General features: G+C 42.6%; 2 protein-coding genes across 2 annotated transcripts in view; both read right to left on the bottom strand.

Annotated features, from left to right (window-relative positions):
• Positions 1 to 4444: 4444 nt before the first annotated feature.
• Positions 4445 to 7909, bottom strand: mlnr (motilin receptor). Its single transcript, XM_034113282.1, has 2 exons — positions 7126 to 7909; positions 4445 to 5453 (listed from the first exon to the last, which is right to left on the bottom strand). Exons 1-2 carry the CDS (start codon positions 7907 to 7909, stop codon positions 5146 to 5148), a joined length of 1092 nt encoding a protein of 363 aa, XP_033969173.1. The 3' UTR covers positions 4445 to 5145.
• A 6723-nt stretch (positions 7910 to 14632) lies between these two features.
• Positions 14633 to 18753, bottom strand: part of fndc3a (fibronectin type III domain containing 3A) — a 49956-nt gene continuing 45835 nt past the window's right edge. Inside the window, exon 26 of the mRNA XM_034113027.1 lies at positions 14633 to 17144. Coding sequence (XP_033968918.1) covers positions 16821 to 17144 — 324 coding nt within the window. The 3' untranslated portion in view covers positions 14633 to 16820. The remainder of the gene's footprint in view (positions 17145 to 18753) is intronic.

Genomic DNA, 18753 nt, shown 5'->3' on the forward strand with positions numbered 1-18753 from the left:
TTTTATTTTGAAGGCAGGATTTTTAACTGGCTGTCTCTGTTTTGACTCAGCTGTGTAAGGTTTGACATCTGCAACTACAACAATGTGCATAATTGGACTCAAGTATAAAATGAACACATAAAGATCAACATCTACATCTTCAAAATATACAAGCAAAAACATGAGCTCAAAAGTCATGGGCCCAGACATTCAGTCTTTAAAATAGAAAATAGAGAGGAAAGAGCTAAAAATATCTATGTGGGATTATGCATGGACTTTAGGCTGCAGGATTTTCATTATAGGTCCAGGCCTATATGTATGCGCATGTCTGAAATGTTGGAAGTCTCACTTCCAAAGACTTTATCCTAGCTGCTTTTTCTTCAGTTATTTTAAAGGTCCCTTTTTCAACTTTATATTATAGGTCTCAGATATATACAAAACATGTCTCAGAAGTGTTTGGCTCCAAATACCAAACGAATAGTGCATTGTAAGCCGCCATATTATTTGCTCGCATTAGCATTATTAGCATTAGCCCTGCGCACCAACAGAGAGAGACTAATTTATGGCAACACAAAAGAAAACATGGGAGCGGTGGACAGGGGCGGACTGGGACTACAAATCAGCCCGGGACTCTCGACCGGCCCACTTCGGTACCGCCGGCCCACCTCGGTAAATTACTAACGGGGGGGGGGGGGGGGCCCACATCGTCCGACCGGCCCACTTCAGTACCGGCCCATCGGGATTCGTCCCGAACGTCCCGATGGCCAGTCCGCCCCTGGCGGTGGAGATGAGGAGGTGTCGGCGCTTCTGGCGATTTACTCGGAAGGCTTCGATAGAAGCTGCTGGGAGTCCCAGCAGCTTCTACTGAAGCCAGTCCCCAACTCCGGGGACTTCCGGCCGGGGTCTTCGGGTGGCAGTATACGCCGTGAAGTTGTTTGCGGCCTGCCAGTAAACCCAAAGCAGAAGAAGAAGAAGTGACGTCAGCGGCTTCATTTGCGTAATCCTCCCTCAGGGACTTATTCCGGTGTGAACGCGATCTACTAGATAGTTCCCGGAACTAAAGATTCCTGGAGAACTAAGTTCCGGGAACTATTCCTGGGAAAAGTACTTGGTGTGAAAGCGCCTGATGGTGCTCTAAGGAGGGATTCAGGTGATAAGGTGGGCGGGTGTTACCTTGGTTGGTTATTGGCTAATGGTTGCACAAAGTGGCCAAAATCTGATCAGCTCATTTTCAAACAGGTTTTTATGTAAATGTCAGGACAAAAAGAGGGAGAATATTTTTTCCTGAAACTTTTATAATCTCCTTACACAGAGGGGACACATATTTATGTATAAAGACATAAAAAAGTGGATGTTGCATAATAGGTCACCTTTAATTTTGAGTTTTCATGTAAGGATGAAAGATTGTAGAGTAACTCTGCCGACCTACTCAAGGCCAGGAGGAAGTAGAGTCAGTCACTTCAGTGGTTCGTTGGGGGGAGTTGAAGAGAAGCCATCTAATGGATTGTTTTTTTTTAACTTGCCAACAACACACCACACTACTGCTCATATACAGTATATACCACTCAATATTCTTTACATAGTGTCAGTCATGGATAGCATCAACTACTAAATCTGTACACATAAAAAAGGACTTTGATCCTCACCAAAGCATAACATATTTATTTGACATGACTTTCATATTTTAGTTTATATCAGATAGCCGAAACCAAGTTCTGACCTGGTTTCACAGGTTTTGAAATGGACAGACTAACAGGTTCTGGTGTTTAGAGGGTTTCAATTCTTCTCTCAGGAGGCCAAATGTTCAACACTGTTTGAGAACAAACACTTCACACACACAAGTAAATATAAATAAGCCTCCGGAAGGCAGGGTACTCTGCCAGTAATTTGGAAACAGAAACAGGGCATTTGCTCTTCTTTGTGAAACATGGTTCATTAGACAATGGAAACGGTTTACTAAAAGCTTTAGAAGACGATGTGATTAGTGCTTTTATAAATCAAGCCTATAATCATTATTACTGCCATTAAAGGCGTTTGAAAGCACTGTGGGAGGGTCTGATGGTTTGTGAAAGCTAAAGACACCTTTGTGTTTGTTGTCTCATCGTCACCCAGCTATGACAACAAGTGGGCAGAGTGACACACATGGCGCTTTGTGGCAGGGGGGACATGATTGCTAATGGGTGAACTCGAATAAATGGGGTTTCAAGCATTACTTCACACGAAATAGATGACCACCTAATTCCCCTGGCTCTTCATTAAAGCAGCTTTCACAGAAAATGGTTGTCGCACAGTCAGCTCAAGGTGGGAATAGCTTTGAGTGTGGGGAAAGAGGAGAGAGGAAGAGATGGCAGCGGAGGCCATGAGAAACTAGCATGAAAGATATTGAAGTACAACAGACCATTCTCCAAAATAACCTCCATTTGAGTTCAGCTTCCTTTGGCCACATGCAGGCACAGGGAGCCAAACAGGAAGTATGTGTTGCTGATGATTTGTGGAAATGGGCTGAAAGGGGAAACTGATAAAGCTTTCTTACAGGGAGGAGTGAAAACAAGAAGCTTTAAAGGTCCCATGTCATGCTTTTCCGGTTATTACCTGTCCCCTTGTGTGTTATGTAGCCTTTTCTGCATGTAAACGGTCTGCAGAGTCAAAACCCCTCAAAGTACACCCTGTAGCGAGTACAACTCTAACACAGAAAAGACCTGTCTATGCTGCCCCAAAACGCCTCGTTGGAGATTTTTCTTTTTCCATTTGTTTCTTCCGGGAACCAAGTGACGTAACGACGACCCAATGGACCAATTGGTCCAAATGGACCAATCCGTGGAGCCGTTACGTTACGTCCGCAGAGCCGTTACACACACACACGTTACACACACATACTCAATCTTTTCTCAGGCAGCTGCAGCTCCGTGGATTTCTCAGCCTGAGACGGCGGGACGCGGCGAGGCTGTGAGTGAGTCTGTGTGTGAGCACACACACAGACTCACAGCCAGGCTGCGGGTGTGTGTGTGTGCTTGGGCTGGTTTCGGGCTGGGTTTCGCTGTGTCTCGCTGTCTCGCCGAGCCCACGCAGCAACCAGGAAACCACACCAGTAAGCCAGCTCACACTGTCCGCTCCTCGCAGCAGCGAGCCTCGCAACGTACCGCCAACACGGCACCCAGACCCCACGCAGCATTCTCATCTGTTTGTCATTACTGGTGTCATTTTCTGGTTGCTAACGCTATTGTAACACATAATCACTGATGTTCCGCTGTAACGGTGGTGGACTCATCAGAACAGAGTGGGCGAGCTGACCAATCAGAGCACACTGGGCTCATTCTACTAGAATGTAAATCTATTCTAGTAGACCTCAAAAATGGAATTATGATCAGTGAAATGGCCATATCATGGGACCTTTAAACTAAAAATACAGTGTTTATTTGGTTTAAAGGCTTTGCTTGACCTATCTTAATTACATGAAATGTTTGATATTGCTGTAATTTCTTTTTCTTTAAATTATGAATACATACAGTTTGTTTGTCAGACGGCAGTAGTCTTTGGCTCCCTCCTCTGGTGGAAAGACACTGACTGAAATGACGTTGACCTGAGAAGCAGTATCAGAAAATACTCATAATAACAAAGGAAATGTATCTCAAATTGCTGCATGTTTCATATGGAGATGAATGCAAATGAAACAAAACATACTGCAAGGTAGCATGACAGTACAAGGGTACTGTATATCAATTCAGTCAATAACTAAACTATGCTAATGATAGTAACTGAGAAACAATCACAAACATTTTCTATACAAAACGTAAGTCTGGAACACTTATTCTGAAACACTACTTTTTTTGTAGCTTTTGTTAAATGTTTTCTAAATGTTAGACACTTATTCAAATGACACAGCCGAGAATTGTTTGATTATGGTCAGTTTTTGTAGTTTCTTTTTCCAAGAATTTTGAAACCCAATAACTTAACAATCATCTCTTAGGAAATCTGTATTCACATCTTATCTTCATTAAGAATTATTGTTATTATTCAAATAAATCACTGTCTAATATTGTATATGACCGGTCGAAAAGATGAGAAGAAGGGGTGTGTGCACAGTGATGTCAGATGTCTGCTGATGGAAAAGAAGTCCTGACCTAGAACCTTGAGTCTAAACAAACTACATTTCTCAGACTGAATGATTTCAGGTGATGTGACGGAGGCCTGAGGGGAGTGTTTACGAGCGGCTCACACACACTCTCTTCATTATCTGTAAAGAAAATAACCGACAGAGGAGTCGTGCTGCTCGCTGATCTTTCCCCAGGTGAAGGCAGGATGGTCTGTGGCATTATAAGCTTTTAACCGCTGCTTCAGCTCCTCTGGCAGAGATGAATGGCTCGGTGAAAAAAATGTGTCATGAGGATGAGTCAGCCCACAGCGACTGTCTCTTAGTATTTGTGCAAACCAAGGCCCCGATGATTCATGGGCAAAATCACGACAGTTCCATTTAAGAGACAGAACCCTGAAAACTCTGCGTTTATTTTGGGATTAGACAGTGTTCAGGTTAAAAATAGGCTAAATACTTTGACGTTACCCTTCTTGCCAGAGTGCATGAGGTACAAAAAGAGTACAATTTCTAATAAAAAATGCAACATCAATGAGGAAATGGACAACGTTGTCGAGATTATGCAGGCGGAAGCAATAAAAGCAATAACCTATGCCGCTGCTGACAGCCTAATATTTTGTTCCTCTTTGAAATGCACTTAGAGCAGCCATTACTTTGAATATGGTGATGCAGGGACACTAGCCGCCAGCTTAAATCAAACTCAGAGCCCAGGTAATATAATAGCTGTGTTAGATTACATGATGGCCGGCACGTACGCAGCCCCAAATCCTCAGGGCTCAGGTGGCCTCACACAGACATCAACTGTCCCATTTTCATATTAATCTGCTTTTATGAAGTTTATGTTGCATCTATTCACTGGAGAAATGGTACACAACAAACACAAACACTCAAACATCACACCGGAATATCCAATTTCAGATCTGCACAACTAATGGAGCACGGCTAATAGGTTTACTTGTTTTCAGATTTTCTTGATTTATGAGAACGACAAATCTTCAACAAGGTTTCTCTCAACTCCTGAAGCGTGCAATCTCTGAAGTCAATCAAACCTGTTAAAATCACTGCTCATGACCCCCTCAGACCCCAGTCAGGCTCTCATTCAGGGTGGAGATGTGGTCGATCACGCTGAGCTGCCTCTGGCCGCGGCGGGCTTGTATTTGCCGCTGGTGCAGCAGGAACAGGCGTTTGGCTGCGGCCCGGTACTTCCGGGACATGAGGTTGTAGACGACGGGGTTGATGGAGGCGCTGAGGTAGCACAGCACCATGGAGGCCATGTTGAAGTTCTGGCTCAACGTGGCCGTCTCGTGGTCGTCCGCTTGGGCAAACAGGTTCCTGCCAATGTGATAGGGCAGCCAGCAGATGATGAAGGCCAGCACCACTACCACTGAGGGGGAATAAAGTTAGGAGAGGGAAATTAGTTTAAAGGAATAGTTTGACTTTTTGTGAAAAACTCTAAGATGAACAGCTATTCTTGCTTTGTCAGAAGTTTAAATAAAAATAAAAAACAGAATATGCAGCTACTAAAGTTTGAATTAGACAATACAAAAATGAAATTCAAGCAAATACAATACCACATGTTTTCTTATTGCCCATAAAGCCAAATGTAGAGCTTTAAATGTGATAGGATCAATACACACTCATCTTACATGAGGAATAAACAATATTATAGCATCTCTCACAGATTATAATGTATTCTGGATTTGTTAATAATAATAAATTCATAAAAAAATGTGTCTCGATCTTTGAGCACAGTATATGATTTATGTTCTATGGCCACCCTTGACTTTATTAATGACCAGCGGCAATAAACATCAAAGGAACTTATCTTTAAACCCACACACACACACACACACACACACACACACACACACACACACACACACACACACACACACACACACACACACACACACACACACACACACACACACAACACACCCACACACACACACCACACACACACACACCACATCCTCCCTCGCTCCTTTAAGTGATGCTCTCCTGCTAATCCCTGACTCACTGGTATTGGTTTAGAAGTCCCTGCAAATAAAATGGCCATCAATTTGTCTAATGGAGCCAGTCATATCTGGAAGGATGATAAAAGTTCATTAAATAATTAAAAGAGAGGTTTGTCTGGCCTCCACAAGACTAATTATTTGTGAATAAACAGAATCCATTAATCGAAGACCTACATCATGGACTCGCAGAGTGAACAGATGATCATTGAGTGACTCCTGGGATGTGTGACGCCAGCGTAATACAAAAGGAGCCCAGGAGTATGGGAGCATTTACATTTCCATTATGGTTGATTTATGAAGACCTCTGATGACAATCCAATTTGGGATTCAACAAATGTGGACACAAATGGCAGCAAGTAGGACAACATGGGCTCTGTGCAGCGTGTGCTCAGCTAATGAACTGCCTTTATATCCTAATGGATACATCATGATTCAATATTTGGTTAATTCAGATTGGACTGGCCATGGTACTTTACTATCAAACAGGGTTTCCTGCGCAATAAGCCAGAGCTGCGTATTAAGCCAATCAGCATGTGCAGAGCATGTATAGCCTCAGACAAAACAGAATTATTATCAAGCTTGCAATTCTCAAACCTGCCGGATAAAAGCAACACAATTCCCTGTGAAAATAATACAAAGAAAAGCTGGAATTAGGTTTAATTTAGTACAAATCAATATATATTATAACTAGTTTAATTTGCTAAAGCAAACACAATAGAGGCGCTGCAGTAAACAAGATATTCTTGATTCTCCGTCAGCCTATTATATTGCAACAGCAACAATGAAAGTTAGATTGTATAAAAGAGATGGATTTGTGCTTTAGGCTTTTGCTACAAATAACGTTCCTGGTAATGAAATTCAGAGAAAGGTTTTTGAAAGTATAGGAAAGAAGTATAAACCCACTGCTCCTCCTACTAGGATGGGTTAAATGCAGAGGTCAAATGTCACTGTGTGCGCTGTGTGCATGTATGTGTGACCATTAAAGAGGGTTTCATCCTCCAATTCTATCTATCTATCTATACATCTGTCTGCACTCACCCAGGATCTTGACTGTTTGCCTGTGAGACCGCTCTCGGGCCAAAGCGCAGGGGCCTTGCAGGTCCATTTTGCTTTTCCACAACTTGCATCCGATGGAGCCATAGAGGAAGATGAGGCAGAGCATGGGGCAGAAAAAGTAGATGGTGGACACCCAGAGCATGATGTGCAGCTGCCCGGAACTGATGGCGTAGTTGCTGTGCTTGCACTGCCCTGTGTTGTAGTCCGGGTGTGTGTCGTTGTCATACTCCACCCCAACGAGGAAGAGCGTTGGAGCGGCAGACACCAGGGCAAAGACCCACAGGGCGAAGATGATGTACTGGACCCTGCGTCGGGTCACCAACACCTTGCTCCTGAGGGGGAAGCTGATGGCCAGGTAGCGCTCGATGCTCAGGGCCGTGATGTGCAGGATGGTGGCCGAGGTGCAGCCTTCGAAGATGTAGTGATAGAAGCGGCACACCACCTCCCCGAAAAGCCAGGGCACGTACTTCCACAGGCGGTAAAGGTCAAAGGGCAGGCAGAGGAAGATGATGAGGTCGGACACCGCCATGCTGGACAGGTAGAGGTTGGTGGTGGTCTTCATGTCCTTGAAGTGCTGGATGATGAGGATGGTCATGGTGTTGCCGGTCACCCCGATGATGAAGATGAGGATGCAGATGACGGTGACAGGGATGAGGGTGGAGGTGTCGAAGAGGGAGCCCTTGTAGTGATGGTTGTCTGTGTTCAACTGGTCCATGGCCTCTGCTCCCCCCGCATTAAGGTCCACCTGGGGTCTGGTCCAGGGCATGCCCACTGTCACTGAGTGTTGGCACAGGAAAGGGGGGAATCAAGACTTAAACAAGGAGAGAGAAATGAAACCATTAAAGGACTAAACTGGGGTTTCTTTTAAACGTCACTATATTTAGACATTTCTCCTGTCAGGGTTTATCGTTTTTTGTAGTTTTGTATTAATTTCACCTGGATTCATCTTCTTATTTATAGAACATGCATTTTCAAGCAGTTGGACTACCTACGTTGTAAATGTATTATCTTTTCAATTTACACACTACATCTATTGCGTGTCTGTCCATCTTTGGAGAGGGATCTGTTGCTTAAATGGTTTCTTAAATGGGTTTCTTAAATGTTTCCCCTATTAACTGTGGGGTTTCTTTGCAAGTGTTTCCTTGTCTGATGTTGGGGTCCAAGAACAGAAGGTGTTGCCTTCCTATTCTGTCCACAGAGACAAATGTAAAATGTGTGATATTGGGCTATATAAATAAACGTTGATTGATTGAGACCGATGATCATAAGGTCTGCCTTCTTTTCATTTTGATAGAATTGATCATTTAAACATGAATTTAAATAATCGCACCGCATTTCCTTCTAGCAAAAGTGTCACACAATTGACTACAGAACTCAAATGCTAGAACTTTTGAATGGAAACTGGTAGATGGCTTTTTTCTTTAAAAGAATATTAAATACAACAACAATATAAAGTAAAAGCAGGTTGTAGTAGAATGAATAAAACATGCATTTGATGCTCCTTTAACTTTTATACCTAAAAGTAGAAACAACATCCTTGTGTGAAATAAATAATGGCTGTTGACTTTACCTGTGAAACTCAGCTGGATCTCCTAAAAACGTTTTCTTGGTCTCTGTTGCGTTGCTGTGTGTCGATGGCGAGCGGCAGCAGGGTCTCATGAAGTGGCAGAGCCGGTCCCTGACGCTCAATGACCAGGAGAGCTCTGCTGAGAGATGAATAAGGGAGCACCTCCTCCACACCACCACCCTGAGGAGTGTGTGTGTGTGTGTGTGTGTGTGTGTGTGTGTGTGTGTGTGTGTGTGTGTGTGTGTGTGTGTGTGTGTGTGTGTGTGTGTGTGTGTGTGTGTGTGTGTGTGTGTGTGTGTGTCTAAGTAATCAAATGATGATGAGACGGATGATGGTAAAAGGCATATGATGATACGATTGGAGGGACCCCCTTCCATCACTGCTGCTCCTCTGGGAGAATAAATATAGATTAAGTACCATGCTCATTTGAATTGAGTGTAAATACATGAGAAAAACACATATGAGGGATGTAGGTTCATTAATTGATGCATCAATCACTGAAATCCGAGCGTGTTTGCTGAGCTGTCTGGGAGAAGTCACTGAAAAATGAGTCCTGTGTTTGCCTAATTGTCCACTTGCCCCATCCGTCACTCTTAGCTTCATCACTCCACACTCCCAATGGCACTTCTCGTCTTCGTCACTCTCACCTTACCTACCAGGCTTGTTATAATAAACTCAGTTTCATCTATGCTGGTTTAACAGGAATGTCATCTTTAAAGAATGTCCATAAAGTTTAGTTGGCGGTGAGAGCGAGTCTGAAAAGGTCAAAAGTTGTGTGAGTTCTTCCACCTGGTTTTCTGTTTAAGAATAGAAGATTTAATTCAGTATGACCTCCGGTAACACTGTTCTTCACTTTATATCCGACTAATCCACAAATTCTGAGGTTTTCAGTCTGATTTGGATGAAGAGAAAGTGTCGCAAGCCCTGCAGATTAATATGAGAAGAATCATTTATGACTGTTTGTACATTTTCTTCAAATAATTGCATTCCCTATCTAGTGCTCCAGGCTGTGAACATACCACTTTCAGATTTTCTCTCCCTGATTTACAGGTTTTCCGGCTGTGTCCAAAGAAGCATTAGTCACTAAAGCCTGGAGGACCGTGCTCTGTTGGTTCAGAGCCACCATATCCATTAGGTCTAAATGAACCTTTGTAAGCAGAGTCACACTGACACCGGCTGTATCTGTGTGTTTACACTGAGCTGATCCCCAGCCGGATGCACCGCTCGGACCTGAGGGGCAGCAGGAATGTCCCCCCCTCTTTCAGTGTTTACTCCTGTCAAAGAAACACCACAGGGAAAGCTTGTTTGTCCCCTTTTTAAGAAATGGGTGACCAGTGTGTCTCTCAACAAGAACCAATAGCCGCGTTCACACCGGAGTACTTTTCCCCGTACTTTTCGCGTTTAGTTCCGTTAGTACCCCTTATGTCGCGTTCACACCAAAAAGAGTACTTAATCTCGGGAACTTTTACCCCCATTTTTAGTGCCTGCTGAGAGATCGTACTTTCCTTGGGGAAAAAAGTGCCCCAGTTCTGATTGGCTGGGCGAATTGCAAACCGCGCCCCGTAAAACTCTGAAATGTTTTGCAGAGCCGCCATTTTATTTGCTCGCTACAAAAACCCAGCGCACCAACGGAGAGTAGTTTGTTTTGAAAGCAGTTATGGCAAGCATCAATAAATAATCGAAGCGGTGGAGTGATGAGGAGGTGTCGGCGCTTCTGGAAATCTACGCCGAGGATGGTACGAGCGCTTGGATGCTCTGCTAGGCCACAGACCTTTTCTCCGGGACAGCATCGACCTTCGATTCGGGCACGATGGTGTGGGAGGCCGCTCAAACGGCGGATTCAGTTGCCAACGATGACGACCACGACGAAGGTAAAATCAACTACATGCACTGGTGTTTTAATCTGCACAATAATGGTCTCAGATGTACTTTTATTTGCTCAGTAGATCAAGCTAGCCATGCTAGGCTGAACTGGCTAACACCGCCCCCCCGAGCTGGCTAATAACATCTAGCTAGCTAGATATTCTCGGCCGCTATGAAAACGTTTTGACTTGTGAATAACTGTGCAGTGTTTCTGTAATTTGCTTCACTAACTCATGGCACTAATCGTGTGTTTCAGGCGAGGCTGGACAACTCTCAGGATTGTAAACAAGCGAGCTTTCCCTTCCAGATCACAGCGCTTGCACGTCCCCCTTACCAGCAACCAAACGCAAAGGTACACACACTGTAACTTGGTCTTGAAAGAACGTTACGTATCGAACTGATGTTCACAATCACGTTTATTTCCTTCTTGGTACAATTATGAAACAGCGTGAAAACGTATTCGCCTAGACCGGCGTTTACAAATGTTCGCGCCGTTTTTACTCTCTCACAAACATTGTAAACATCCGGGCTTGCCTCAACAACATTAAACAAAGTTCAAGCATACATGAAGCACTCTTCAAAAATACAAAACAATAAATAAGGGCACTTTGAGCGGCAGCTACACACACACACACACTCAGTGTGTGTGTGTATATATATATATATATATATATATATATTTATTTTATGCTATTTGATCCTATATTATCTTCTACTATACACCTCCATTGTGTACACTGTCTTGTCCCGGCCTGCACCCTGTCCAATATTGACTAGTAAACACATTCCTAGTATGTTGTAAAACTACATGGCGACTAAACAGATCTTGTATCTTGCTTATTTTCCCTCTTAGCAAAGCGGGCACGGGATGTGAATTTCTTTGACACCGTCGAGGCGTTGGAGGACCGGCGTGCCGTGGTGAAAGAGTCGATGCACGGGGATCAGATGGTGCTGTTAACCAAGGCCCAGGAAACGGGAGGACAAGATGCTCACGATGATGGAGCGCCAGGCTGAAGTGTTGAAGCGGCAGATGGAGCACCAGGATGAAGTGTCGGTGCAGGATGAGCGACAAACCACTTTTCAGAATGGGTTTCTGGAAGTGCTTTCCCAGCTAGTGAAAGCCAACAGGTCTTCCTCCCTATAGTTGCCACTGTTAACAATGTCTGCTGCTGAGCCTATCCCTACACCTGGGACAGTTCATTTTGTATTGTTTTTATTAATACTGACACACAACTTTGCACTAAGGTGTGTATGCTGCTGAGCCTATCCCTACACCTGGGACAGTTTATTTTATATTATTGTTATTACTGTTATTATATAGTCTTGATACAACTGACACTTTATTTTATATTGATAATGTTAACTTACATGTACAACGTACACATTTTATTTACATTAAAAATGTGAACTTCTATTTACTGTTATGTTTTGAGAGTGCAATAAAGAGAACCTACATGGCGATTAAACAGATCCTGTATCTTGCTTATTTCTCCTGACACTTTATCTTTAGTGACCTATGTAGCATCCTATACATCACATGTAAGTGATTATTCTGATACCATCATGTTTCATCGGTTATAAACTGGCGAAGCTTTATTTGTCATTTATTTATCATCAATGTTGCAACCTTGTGGGGGAATGGCAGGGGCACATACACAAATATGATAATTTATATAATTTTAAATATTATTTGACCTAAAACTAAATGTTTTTATGATTATCCTGAGGAGGACATGGGGATTTGCAAACTTTTAATTCCCCCCCCCCATTTTACACAACACAAAATGGAGTCCACTATGGGCCGAAACTGTAAATGTAGGTTTCCATAGTGTTTATGGCAGACGGATGCAGTGGGTCTCAGGAAGATATATAATAAATAATAAAGGTGGGTTTGCTGCTGAGCCTATTTACTGTGCATACAACACACCTGGCACAGTTTATTGTTATTATATTGCCACACTGTACACTATTGTAATGTTGCCTGTCTTGACTGGAAAATAAAAGAGAGAAACAAAAGCACTGTACAAAAGATCAGCTTTATTGTCAAAATGTTTACAATGTACAATTTACACGCTGTTCAGATGCCTCATAAGGGCTGTGCGCGTGTCTTGCCCCCCAGCCTCGGCAATGGCTGGCCCATCAAGCTGGGTCGCCGGTAAGGCAGTCCATTCGTCCCTGTACTCATCATTACTTTCACAAAGGTTATGTAATATGCAACATGCTGCCACCTGGATTTTGATCTTGTCCATCTTGCAGTTGTTTCTTTTCATCAAGCACCGCCACCTGCCCTTCAGTCAGCGTTCTCCACCACCACTCGTGCTCGGCTTGTTTTGTTATTGTACGCAAGTTGCTCAGGCTGCATTAGCAGTTACAAAGCTGTATAACATGAGCACAAACAGCACAACTTCAGTCGACTCCATCTCCATCATGTCTGAGGTAGAGATGGGCGAGTCCTGATTCATCCGGATCATTAACCCGGATCCTAGAAATGAGCTGGTCGTGACGAGTCTCCCCTCTCCATTAACCCGAGTCCTTTGAGTCCCACACTTGGTGTGACGTACAAATTAAAACTATAAATTGCGTCACTCGCTACTCTCTTTATAACATGTAAAATCACATTACAACGTACCCCAGTCCATCTGCCTACCCTTTAGCAAGTAGGATATCTGCCAGAAGTGATCGTTTGGCTCAGGGGAGGGGACGCGGATCAGTGAAACTTCCTGCAGACTCCTGGGGACTCATACCCCATTCGACGGCTCCTAACCGTAATAGCATAGCAGATCCAGAGATCCATACTCGTCATGTGCACGAGCATAGCCCCTCCTCCAGCACCCGGCTCCCGCGGCTATATTATGCACGAGTCAACAGCAGACTCAGATTCGCAAATCCTGACTCGCTGTGCAAAACACAGCAGACTCGTGCGGACTCAGAGCCGTAGCCATATAGCAGCAGATCCAGAGATCCAGCAGACTCGTCCTCATGCACGAGTCAACAGCAGACTCAGATTCGCTAAATCGCAAAATGACCTTTTTTTTGTGATCAATATGTTTTATTAAAGCAAAAGACACCACTTTACACACATTTAACACATACAAACACTAGTATTGCAATGATTACGCAGTCCATGAGAAAATATGGGGGGCATATGATTAGATATAATTATATGTTTAATAATAATAATTGTATAATTAAGACATTTTATATATTCTAACTGTTTTGCAATTTTCTATCATTTGTCATTGTTTGTTTCTTTTTGTGTGCTATGTTCAAAATAAACGTTTTGCCAAGTAAGATCCTTATTGGAAATGCAGCTATTACACGCAGGAGACTGTTGCACAACATGACAATTTTGTTAGAAGTCTACACTGAAACTTCATTTAGAGCCGGAAACATAATGGACTTAATCAAAATCGCGGGATCCGTGAATCCAGGTCAATGATCGAGAGAGACCAGTAGCCTAGGAGTTAGTCAGCGGAACTTCACAGACTCAGATTCGCAAATCCTGACTCACTGTGCAAAACACAGCAGAGCAGACTCATGCGGACTCAGAGCCGTAGCCATATAGCAGCAGATCCAGAGATCCAGCAGACTCGTCGTTGCTGATCAGTCTTTTCAGGCTTTAGTAGGACAATGCTCTCAGCCAGATGTCATTTGAACATAAATGTATGATGATTTGAAACAAGGCTGAAACTCAGCATAAACCATTGTTTTCAATGTCCATGCAGCATGGCCAGTTACCACCTGAGATGCTGTGGTCACTTTTCTATTTACCATTTAGTTTCTAGTCAGTTTGATCCATGGCTAATTCTTGTTCTGTCCGACCGAAAGCGCAAAACCAAAGAAATATTCTAATTATAGTGACGGGAAAAAATGAAATAATCCTCACGTTGGAACCAGTGAATGTGTAGGGTTCATTTCTTGATTTATCATTTATGTAATTAATGGATAATTAGAATAGCTGACTTTTTTTCATAATAATATAGAAAGATTAGATTGTGGAACCTTGCAATATTTGACGAGTAATCCAAAGACAACAAAGGCCAAAAATCAAACACGATAAAGAATTATAAATCTTTTATTGTGCATGGATCCTTTGTAGATATCATGGCTATACAGATACACTTTAGATACATATCTATGATTATACATTTTCCCATAACGAACATTTTAAAGTGATATGTCTGGTAGTATGTATAGTATAACAAATTTTTATTTTGGAATGTACGGTGTATGAGGTAACTGCAAACATTAAAATTACATAAAAATGGTCTCTATTTTTGTGCATATTTTACTCATTTTTGTAGCATTTTGTTAATCTCCCCAACCAAAGGTAGTAAGCCCAGGGTGAAGCGGTGTTAAAATGGCACACGTTGCAATCGCTATCAAAAATAGGATTTTTAATTCTTTAAATGACAGAGCAGACATTTGCAGAATGTCTGAAAGACCAAATCATGTAATTATCCAAGACGTTTTCGCAAGGTACCTGCATTTCATTTTTACGGTTGCAACAGCAGTTATCTGCCCAAAACCAAACAACACTAGACCCTACAGCCAGATCACCACTGAAAACTCAGGGTTAGAAATCTGTTACAGATACTTAACACACAGAGAAAAGGCAAATTTAGATTCACAGGAAGTACATGATATAACACATTTTGTATCTGCCATTTGCGTTCCATGATTCATGAGTACTCAGGATGTATTATTTTCTCTGGAGAGTATTAACTTATATTACTTCAATATTATAAAAAAATATACTTCACACATGTATGACCTGACAAAATAAATCAAAATAAATCATAAGTAATACATATAACTACTTTCCATTTCTCTCCTGATTACATATGTTTACTATCATCAAATAAATGTTGCAAAATAAAAGGAAATAAAACGCATTTTAGAGTCGTCTAATACTAAAAAAAGACATCAAAACTTAAGAGAAATTAAGAAAAATCTCCCGAGATTTTTTCCTCTCCAATTAAGGCCTCTGAAACAACTGGTACATACTTTTTTTTCTCTCTTTTTTTTTTTTTTTGCTGAGAAAGATCAGCTGTTTCAGCGACACATTATGTGGTACTACAACTTTTAAAACACCCAAAACACAAGTAGGGTTGCACAATCTCAAAGTGTGTTCTATAAAATTCATCAAAAGACCAAGACGCAGTCAGTCGAGGCTTCCACTAAGGTGCAAAATCAATTACTGGGGAAAAACAAAAAAACAGAAGAAAAGAAAACATACAGGTAAGCATACATTTTCTGTGCTGAACAACAATATTTCGGAGTAAAGCAGCAGTATAACTATATGATAGTAAAAATAATTATAATTCACTGTTAGTTTGGTTTTTGTTTGTTTTCTAACTTTATACTGAGCATTTTTTTTCCTCAAACTTACAGGTCCTCGTGTCTTCACTGTACAAAAATATACTAACATTTCTCCAGTCATTTTTGCATCCTTAAACATTCTGAACATCAAAAAGGTTGGAAAGTGCTAAATGAACGCTGTCTATCGTGTGAACAAGATTTTCATTTCCGTTCCTCCTCTCAATAAACCCACCTAAAACTCCAGCAGGGGGTTAAGTCCCCCTTCATCTGGCCCTGACGCCCCCCCAGCCGTGTACCTCTGTGGCACTAAACTACATACAGAATACACATCTGGACACACCCCCCACAGTGCAAACACTGGCCCACCAGGTCCCAGGATCAAAAAGCACACCTACATACTATTTTTGGAACACATCTATCAAAAAACAGGTTGATACTGGACACATACATGGAAATATAAATAATGACTATTTCTATACATATATATATATATATTCTGTGTATCTATATATACTGTAATCAACAAGTACGTGAGTCGAAGCGGCCCTTCTCCCCTCTACCCATGACCCTCTTCCAAAATGAAACCCTGCTCTTTTCTGACTTCTTTTTCACGCATGATCATGATGAAACGTGAACTGAACAACAGATACCACAAAGTGGGGAGGGGGTGACGAAGGCAGGAGAGGCAGGGAGTTATCACAGGTGCCAAATAAGTTGTTACATCTTCAATTTTTAACTGCTATTCAGCTGTCACTCACCAGCCCACCTTCCCGCTGCACCCCAATGTGGCAAATACAATTATTCTGTTGACAGCAGGGGGAGAAAACAATAAGTACAAAACGAAGAATACAAAACAACAGAGAGAGAGACAGAGGGGGGGGGAAAGAATAAAGCTATAACCCTGCAGCTGGGCGGCGCAAACTGCTTATTTAATAACAAAGTACTGTATGACGAAAGCGATGAGGATGGCGATAACAGCGAACACCATGAGGAGGAGGAACGCGCACTGCTCGTCCGTCAGGCTCCGTCTGGCTCGGTTGGATTCCACGCCGGCCCGGGACCCCGAGCCGGCCGCCCCCCCGCTCACCGCCACATCGCTCCGCTGGGGGGAGAGGGTCACTGTGGGGCTGTAGGGGCCGCTCAGCTCAGGGGCCTCCTGGCACTGTCTGATCGCACACACCCGGAAACGGTAGTCGCTGTTGGGCTGCAGGCTCTGGACATGGAAGGATGTCGCAGAGCCTTTGTATGACTGTAAAGAAAGGAAGAAAAGTGTGATTAAATACTGTAAATAGGACAAAAACAGAGCTTAAAGGTGTCCCATTATACTATTTTTAGGCATATATTATAGGTCTCAGATATATAAAAAACATTTCTATGAAGTGTTTTGCTCAAAATACCAAACAGATCACCCATTGTAGCCTCATACCCCTCTATTTCAGCCCTGTTAGAGAAGTGCTGATTCTGGGTCCATAGCTTTATAAATAAAGAAAAAAAAGAGAGGAGAGCTCATGCAGGAGAATTGTACCCAGTTACTCGGCTAAATGCTGCCGTGATTAAATGCCGTATCATGTTCCAAACCACATTAAGGATTATTTCTGAAACAGTATGGAGCTCAAATGCTTTTTCTCGGACAGGTTTACCACAAGGTGAGTTCCTTTTTATATCCTGCTTTTTTTTTTTTTACACATACTCTCTACAGTACATGTTAGTTCTGAGTGTTAGCAATGCTTGCTAATGTGAAACAGACCATATTACGTCCAAAACACGTAGCGCATTGTTTCTGATACAGCAACGTTTCTGATTGGGCCGTGCGCGTAAAGCCAGCCCACATTTGACTAATGTCGTCATGACCGCAGCAAATCTGGATCAGCTCCGTTGTACCCCCGTTTTTAGAGATTTAGGTACGGAGGAAAAGAGAGAGGGTTTTGTTTTCTGTCACTTTTTGAGTTCCCTAACACCGGGGACACACAGGGCTAGACATTATAAATGGCCCGCTGGCCCGGAAGCACTATTTAGACACCCCGGGCCAGCATAACGTACTTTCCACTTGCCCGCAAATCAAATCAAGTTTTATTTATATAGCACATTTTTAAACCGATTTTTGGTCGAGCCAAAGTGCTGTACATGCAATAAAAACACTTTACTGCGATAGCAAAACAGAAGACAATAAATTACAACAGCAAATATAAAAATCAAACACGGGGAAATGTCAGGAGTCGTACTCCGCTCTGACTAGAAGGCCAGGGAGAAGACGTGCAGCTGCGTTCTGAACTAGCTGCAGGCGTCTCATTGACGCCTGGTCCATACCCACATACAGAGCGTTGCAGTAATCCAGCCTCGAGGTAACAAAGGCGTTAATAACCCTTTCTAGGTCTTTAAAAGATAAAAAACGACTTGGTCTTGGCCAATAGTCGTATTTTGTAAAAGCAGATCTTGACTACGGTGCTGACCTGCTTATCAAATTTAAAAGCGCTATTGAAGGTCACTCCAAGGTTCATGACAGAGGGGAGGATGTTTTTATTGAGGGAGCCCAGAATATCAACCGGCGAGGCTAGAGACTTAGTAATAGGCTTTACTACAGACTTTCACGCCACCTAACCATTCGACAAAATGTTTTTAAAACACCGGTAACCGGCCAAGTTCCTGGCAAAAAACAATCTTCAAATAAAAGAAAGTCACCGGAGGAGTTAAAGGAGAGTGACAGGGAGTATGAGAAGAAGAGGGAGAGAATGTTTCAGCCACACTGGCTTGATCGATGGAGCTGGCTTCAATATGATGCCAATATAAACAAGGTCTTTTGTCGGCTCTGTACATCAATGCCGACCTAGTGACAAGTAAGTGAAGAGTAGAAAATATAA

The sequence above is a fragment of the Trematomus bernacchii genome, unplaced genomic scaffold (assembly GCF_902827165.1).
Source record: "Trematomus bernacchii unplaced genomic scaffold, fTreBer1.1, whole genome shotgun sequence".
NCBI classification, from domain to species: domain Eukaryota; kingdom Metazoa; phylum Chordata; class Actinopteri; order Perciformes; family Nototheniidae; genus Trematomus; species Trematomus bernacchii.